The 8,371-nt window shown below is 45.7% G+C and overlaps 1 protein-coding gene across 1 annotated transcript in view; it reads left to right on the forward strand.

The window, feature by feature from the left end:
- The window catches only part of LOC143279832 (phospholipid-transporting ATPase ABCA1-like), a 92,789-nt gene that overhangs the window by 36,664 nt on the left and 47,754 nt on the right, over positions 1–8,371 (forward strand). Inside the window, 6 exon segments of the mRNA XM_076584063.1 lie at positions 596–772; positions 2,715–2,937; positions 4,963–5,184; positions 5,858–6,062; positions 7,360–7,479; positions 8,311–8,371. The exon segment at positions 8,311–8,371 is cut by the window's right edge and continues 120 nt beyond it. Of these exon segments, the coding sequence (XP_076440178.1) occupies positions 596–772; positions 2,715–2,937; positions 4,963–5,184; positions 5,858–6,062; positions 7,360–7,479; positions 8,311–8,371 (1,008 nt within the window).

Below are 8,371 nucleotides of genomic sequence, written 5' to 3' on the forward strand. Positions count from 1 at the left end.
CTCAGTAGGGTTTTATGTGTATGACCTTCTTACCCTGTCATGTCGGCAGTCATGCTCCATTTCCAGGGGTGTACATGCTGGGTTTGTTCTTGACACTATAACCCACTAAACAGTAACATGGATCACACGATCTGAAACACACATTTGATTTTCTGTATGCATAATCACATGAGAAGGGGTTCAGGCACTAGCAGGTCTGCAAATACATTGACCTGGGAAATCATAAAATATCTCCACCTTTAACCCTCTCTGTGCCATGACTAAAGAGGCGTCTCACTGCAATTGACATCGTTAACATGCTACTAGCGGAATGTTCTCACATTGAAAAGGTGGATGAAGACAAAGAACGCTGCATTTCTCATTAACGATGAAAGCTGTAGGCTGGGCCATTCAGACACCCGCTGGACATCAGATGGGGTCTGTGTGGGAAAGAAAGGAAGAAGACTGGCCACACCGAGTGAGTCAATCCACCTGGTGCACCAAAACCTGGGGATAAGAAAATCTCAGGAAACTTGGGTGAGAATCCAGTGTTCTGACCATTCAGCCACCACCGCACCTGTCGTCAGAACTACAAATGATGTTGGTGTGTGCACAGGTACTGGCGTCCTGGTCCCCGCGCCCGGTCGGTGATTGACACCAAGTACACCACGTACGGCTTTGCCTTCATCCAGGACATGGTGGACCATGCCTTCATCCGTATCCACGGCAACGTGTCTCAGGAGGAAGGGGTGGTGCTGCAGCAGTTCCCTTACCCCTGCTGGATCTATGACAGGTGGGTACCCCTGCTGGATCTATGACAGGTGGGTACCCCTGCTGGATCTATGACAGGTGGGTACCCCTGCTGGATCTATGACAGGTAGGTACCCCTGCTGGATCTATGACAGGTAGGTACCCCTGCTGGATCTATGACAGGTGGGTACCCCTGCTGGATCTATGACAGGTGGGTACCCCTGCTGGATCTATGATAGGTGGGTACCCTTGCTGGATCTATGACAGGTGGGTACCCCTGCTGGATCTATGACAGGTAGGTACCCCTGCTGGATCTATGACAGGTAGGTACCCCTGCTGGATCTATGACAGGTAGGTACCCCTGCTGGATCTGTGACAGGTAGGTACCCCTGCTGGATCTGTGGATCTATGACAGGTGGGTACCCCTGCTGGATCTATGACAGGTGGGTACCCGTGCTGGATCTATGACAGGTAGGTACCCCTGCTGGATCTGTGACAGGTAGGTACCCCTGCTGGATCTATGACAGGTAGGTACCCCTGCTGGATCTATTACAGGTGGGTACTCATGCTGTGTCTTTGATTAGATCTTTGATCTATATGACAGGTGGATATTATGACCCTGCTGGATCTGTGACAGGTAGGTACCCCTGCTGGATCTATTATTAGAGCTATGATCTATATGATAGGTGGATATATGAAGCCTGCTGGATCTATGACAGGTAGGTACCCCTGCTGGATCTATTATTAGATCTATGATCTATATGACAGGTGGATATATGACCCCTGCTGGATCTATGACAGGTAGGGGTCACAGAAAGTGCTGAGAGGGGTGGTCAGATCACAGCAGTTGTATTTGTATTCGTATTTCTCTTTCTTTTTTTTTTTTGTCACAACAGATTTCTCTGTGTCAAATTTTGGGCTGCCTTCCCCAGGAAGAGCGCATTGCTACACTGAGCGACACCCTTTTTTTTTTCTTTTTCTTTTTTTTTCTTTTTTTTCTTGCGTGCAGTTTTGTTTATTTTTTCCTATTGAAGTGGATTTTTCTCCAGAATTTTGCCAGGGACAACCCTTTTGTTGTCGTGGGTTCTTTTACATGCGCTAAGTGCATGCTGCATATGGCACCTCAGTTTATTGTCTCACCCGAATGACTAACGTCCAGACCACCACCAAGGTCTAGTGGATGGGGAGAGAATACCGGCAACTGAGCCGTGACTTGAACCAGCACGCTCAGATTCTCTCGCTTCTTAGGCGGACACGTTACCTCTAGGCCAATACTCCACGTGTAGTATGCAGAGTTTGAGGAGGTCACATGTATCATGAAACTGTGGTTGTGGTTGTCCATCTCTGTGTGTGGAGGTGGGGGGGAGGGGGTAGAGAGAGAGAGAGAGGTTTGTGTTTGCCATTTCTGCAGAATATTTTTTTTGTTTTTGTCAAAGCAAATTCTTTATCCATGCTCCATGTGGCTGCCAACAGCTTTGTGTTTGCCATCTCACAGAGCTTGCTGATGTTCATGGTGCTGGCATGGATCACTCAGAACTCTTTTTTTTTTTACTTTTTTTTTTAGCAAATTCCTTTCCATAACATTTAGCTGCCAACAGGTTTGTGTTTGCCATTTCTGCAGATTTTTTTTTTTTTTTTCCAAAGCAAATTTTTTATTCATGGTAGTTTGGCTGCCAACAGGTTTGTGTTTGCCATCTCGCGGAGCTTGCCCATGTTCATGGTGCTGGCATGGATCACTCAGAACTCTTTTTTTTTTTCTTTTTCTTTTTTTTTTTTTTTTTTTTTTTTTTAGTAAATTCCTTTCCATAACATTTGGTTGCTGACAGGTTTGTGTTTGCCATTTCTGCAGATTTTTTTTTTCAAAGCAAATTCTTTATCCATGGTATGTTTGGCTGCCAACAGGTTTGTGTTTGCCATTTCTGCAGATTTTTTTTTTTTTTTTTCCAAAACAAATTTTTTATCCGTGGTAGTTTGGCTGCCAACAGGTTTGTGTTTGCCATCTCGCGGAGCTTGCCGATGTTCATGGTGCTGGCGTGGATCTACTCTGTGGCCATGATCGTCAAGGGCATCGTGTACGAGAAGGAGATGCGGCTGAAGGAGGTGATGAAGATCATGGGGCTGGGCAACGGGGTCCACTGGCTGGCCTGGTTCATCAACGCCTTTATCGTCATGCTCATCAGCGTCATCCTCTTCTGTATCGTGCTCAAGGTACATAGAATAATGTATGATAGTCAGTCGTGTCCGACAACCACTGTCAGAACAGCAGGGGAGGCAACTGCTGTCCTATCTGGGCTAGAATTTGATTATAGAGGAGAGTGTTTTGCCCAAGTTACATCCCCACTCTCTCGGCCAAGAGGGTTTTAGGACGGTCAGCATTGGTATGGTTCCCAAAGGCCAACTAGCCCCCAATGCTGCAGCATTCAGAGCCAGTATATATATTATAATGATAATATATTGTACTTATATGGGGCAAACTCCCCATAGATGGGCTCTAAGCACCTCACATGAAACAGTACATACATAACAGTGCATGATATGACACAAGAGCACATGAAGACATAGAAGTGGAAAACAAAATCTGTATCCACCAATACAGTAGTACTACAAACTGCAGATAAAGCAGGGATGGAGGGAGGGACCTGTGGTAGGGTGTAGGTGTATGGGTTGGGATGAGAAAAAATCAAAGAGTTTACTGGAAAAACATTACCTTCTTTGTTTTGTGGTTTGTGTTTGTGTGGCAGGGAAGAGAGACAGCAGAGGGTTTGGGAAGAGTGCTGTACTTTCCATTTGTGTATGTGTGTTTGTCATTTTGTTTGGATGTGTGATTTGGGTGAAAAAGGTTTTCTTGTGGTTTGTATGTGTTTGTGTGTGGCAGGGTGCAGGGGACATGTGTCTGTACCTTTGTGTGTACGTGCTTTTGTTTTTGTTTTGGTGTGTTGGGTTTGTGATATGCAAGTGTGTGTGTGTATGTATGTGTGTGTGTTTGCATACATGTGTGTGTGTGTGTGTGTGTGTGAGACTATGAGAGAGAGTCTTCATTGTTGCTGTTATGTTGATGTGTTGGATGTTTGTCCATATCTCTACTTGATACTCTCTGCACCTCCTTTCCCAGCCTCATACCCCTCTCTCCTCCCCCCCCCCCCCCCATACACCATCCCTCTCCTTTCCCTCCCCCAGCCCCTCTTCCTTCTCCCAAGCCCTTGTATTGTATAACTCTTTTGTCTCAACAGATTTATCTGTGTGAAATTTGGGCCACTTTCCCCAGGGAGAGCATGTCACTACAGCGAGAACACTCTTTTTTTTTTTTGTACTTTTTGCTGCCTGCAAGTTTATCATAGTGGATTTCTCTACAGAATTTTGCCAGGGACATGAGTCCTGTAACATGTCCAAAATGCATGCTACTCATGGGATCTCAATTTATCATCTCGCATGAATGACTAGCATCCAGACCACCACTCAAGGTCTAGAGGAGGGGGAGAAAATACTGATGAGTGTTGGACTGGAACCATTGCACTCAGATTCTCTTGCTTCCTAGGCGGACTGGAAACCACTTAGCCAACGCTCCACTTCCTTCTCCCTGCCCCTCCCCCTCTCCCTTCTCCCCTACCACTCTCCCTTCTCCCGCTGTCCTTTCTCCCCCTCTCCCTTCTCCCCTCCCCGTCTCCTTTCTCCCCCTCTCCTTTCTCCCCTCCCCCTCTCCTTTCTCCCCCTCTCCCTTCTCCCCCCTCTCCTTTCTCCCCTCCCCCTCTCCCTTCTCCCCCTCTCCTTTCTCCCCCTCTCCTTTCTCCTCTCCCCCTCTCCTTTCTCCCCTCCCCTTCTCCTTTATCCCCTCTCCTTTCTCCCCTCACCTTCTCCTTTATCCCCTCTCCTTTCTCCCCTCACCTTCTCCTTTATCCCCCCCTCCCTTCTCCCTTCCACCTCTCCTTTCTCCTCTCCCCCTCTCTCTCCTCTCCCCCTCTCCTTTCTCCCCTCCCCTTCTCCTTTATCCCCTCTCCTTTCTCCCCTCACCTTCTCCTTTCTCCCCCTCTCCTTTCTCCCCCTCTCCTTTCTCCCCTCCACCTCTCCCTTCTCCCCTCCCCCTCTCCTCTACCTCCTTCTGTCCCTCCCTCTATCCTTCCACCCCCCCCCCCAATCTCCTCATCACACACCTTGATCCAACACACACACACACACACACACACACACACACACACACACACACACAGAGGCTTGATGTATACATGGGTTGTTCAGGGAGGCAAGGTGCTGGAGTTCTCCTCGCCCTCTGTCATCTTCTTCTTCATGCTGTCGTTCACCACGGCCACCATCGCCCAGTGCTTCCTCATCAGCGTCTTCTTCAGCCGGGCCAACCTGGCGGCGGTGTGCGGGGGTTTCATCTACTTCATCCTCTACCTACCCTACACCCAGCTGGTGCAGTACGAGGAGTTCACCTCCACCTCTCTCAAGCTCTTCACGGTATTTTGATGATAAGGATGTGAATTTGTGTAGCGTCTGTTCTCCGAACAGAGATTTAAGCGCTTTGCAGAAACAGGTTAATATACATGGACACACACGTACGCATGTGCATGTTTCCACGCGTGCACGCATGCACACACACACACACACACACACACACACAAGCATGCACAAGCATGCACACAAGCATGCACACAAGCTCAGACAAGCTCTCGCACACACACATGCACACACACACACAAGACGTTCACAGTGGGAACAATGGAATGGCATGGGGGTGTTCTACATATGTTTAAAGAAATGGGTCTTCAGTTTCAGTTTCTCAAGGAGATGTCACTGTGTTTAGACAAAGCCATAGCATGACCCAACATGCTAGTCAGGCCTTGAGTGCATACACATCTTTATGTTTTTATCAGAGTTAATATCTTTCACAGAATTTTGCCAGAAAACACTTTTTTTTTTTGCCATGGCTTCTTTTTCAGGGTTTATCATCTCATCTGAATGCCTAGTTGCTCAGTTTGATTTTCCAGTCAAACTTAGAAGAAAGGGTGAGAACAGGAATCAAACCCAGACACTCACAGACACTGTATTGGCAGATGAGCGTCTTAACCATTCTGCCGCCTTCCTCACGGATGTGGTCGATACCAGTCCCACACTGTGGTTGTGGTTGCAGTGTCTGTCGTCCAACATCGCCTTTGGGTTTGGCTGTTCGTACATCTCGCGCTACGAGGAGCAGGCCATCGGGTCGCAGTGGAGCAACCTGGGGGAGAGCCCGATGCCTGACGATACCTTCAGCCTGCAGGCCTGCATCCTGATGATGTTCCTCGACACCGTCATCTACCTCATCATCACCTGGTACATTGAGGCCGTCTTCCCAGGTGAGGGCTGGTGTGGGTGTGTGTGGTGTGTGTGTAGGGAGGTGGGGGCCGGGGGGGTAGTCGGGGGTGGGGTGGTGGTGGGTAGGTGGGGTAGGTGAGAGTGTGGGTGTGTGTGTGTGTGTGCGTGCGTGTGTGTGTGTGTGTGTGTGTGTGTGTTGATCTTCATTTTACTAACAGACTTGCTTGCAGTTGGTTGATTCAGTGGATTTCTTGACATCTCTTTGTGGAAAGCATGTTTTATTTTCAGATAGGCATAGGCACAGGTAGATAGATAGACAGATACATAGATAGTGATAAACATAGATGAATTTAATACATATATGATTTCATTTTTTTATAGTTTGTATTTATTTATAGTTTGTTTGTTTATAGTTTGTCAAGAACCATCTACCTGAAGATCTAGTCATGAGCCCCATCCACATGTAATATGCAGCTTCTGTTTAAACATGTGTGTGTGTGTGTGTGTGTGTGTGTTTGTTTGTGTGCATGCGTGCATGTGTGTGTGTGTGTGTGCAGTGCATGCATGTGTGAGTATGCACAAGTTTTTATATTGATATGCACTTGTGTGTATCCTAATTTCTACTGTATCTGTGTTTGTGTATGATTTTCGATTTATGTTCGTATCTTGTTATGTACTGTCCCCCCCAATATTCCTTGTGACCCCGGTACACTTGGTAATAAAGACATATTCTATTCTATTCTGTTCTATACTAGCATGTGTTTGTGTCATTCTTTGTGTGGAGGCAGGCATTCATGCAAATCAGTTTATTTGCATGTATCTGATTAATTTACAAATCTTTGTTGCTTTTTTCTTTGTGGAGAACTTAATAATGATAATAATAATAATAATGGATACTTATATAGCACACTATCCAGAAATCTGCTCTAGGTGCTTTACAAAAATGCTTTGTTAACATAAAACATTACATCTGTATTACACACACATACCAAAATATGACTACACACACACACACACACACACACACACACACACACACACACACACACACTCACACACATGCACACACACACACACACACACACACACACACACACACACACACTGCATACATACATTTTAACAATACATGTGTATCTAACAGCTACCCACTTAACTTAATACACTTTTTGATTTTTGTTTGCACATTCATTAGCATATGAGCATGTGTTTGTGTATGCATGTGTTTGTGTGTGTGTGTGTGTGTGTGTGTGCCTGCCTGTATATGAGCCCAATTGCATGTCTGTGAGAACACGTAAATTTGGCCCATGCTACTGATGATTGTGTTGTGTGTTTCAGGGCAGTACGGAATGCCTCGGAAGTGGTACTTCCCCATCCAGAAGTCCTACTGGTGTGGCCACAACAGCAAGACCAGCGGCAGTGGGGATGATGGGGAGTACAGTCTGGGAGATTTCTACAGTATGCTGCTTTTCGGACTTTTCTTGTCTGTCATGATAGAGAGTTTTACTTTATGGACAGTTGCTGTTATTTGTTTGTTTGGTTGTTTTTTTGTGTGCTTTTTTTGTGTGCTTTTTTTCGCTCTGTTATGTTGTTAGTTATTGTGAAATCTCTTTTTTTCATGTGTTGTTACTTCAGAATGAGTCGAATCTAAAATGCAGATTTTCTTTTTATTAATGACTCATGAATGACTCCGGTCAGCATTGTTATGTGTGAAAAAAATTGTCCAATAATTAAGGAAAAAAAAATAGCGTAACTTTGCTATTTATTGTCATACAGATATGATTTAACTCATCATTGTAATCAGTAAAAAAAAAAAAAAAAGTTCCCTATGACTATTGGAAAAAATATACACAAAATACCAACTAGCTATGGTTGTCACTGTTTGCTGGGGTTTCAGTTTCAATTTCTCAAGGAGACATCACTGCATTTGGACAAATCCATATGTGCTACGCCACATCTGCTAGGCAGAATCCTGACCAGCAGCATAAACGAAGGCATTTAGTCAGGCCGTGAGTGCATACATACATATTTGTGTACATTTCAGAGTGGATTTCTTCTACTGAGTTTTGCCAGAGGACAACACTTGTGTTGCAATGGGTTCTTTTTCAGTGCTTCAAGTGTGTGCTGTTTATGGGATCTGGGTTTATTGTTACATCTAAACGACTAGATGCTAAGTTTCTTTTTCCAGTCAAACTTTTGGGAGAAGGGGCAAGACAGGGATTCAGGGATTCAAACCCTCATGGACACTGTATAGCATCCTAACAGTTCTGCCACCTTCTGTTTTTGCAGAGAACAACAACAACATGGAGGCGGAGCCGGGTCAGCACAGGGTGGGCGTGGCGGTGCGCAA

Source organism: Babylonia areolata, chromosome 3 (assembly GCF_041734735.1).
Source record: "Babylonia areolata isolate BAREFJ2019XMU chromosome 3, ASM4173473v1, whole genome shotgun sequence".
NCBI lineage: Eukaryota > Metazoa > Mollusca > Gastropoda > Neogastropoda > Buccinidae > Babylonia > Babylonia areolata.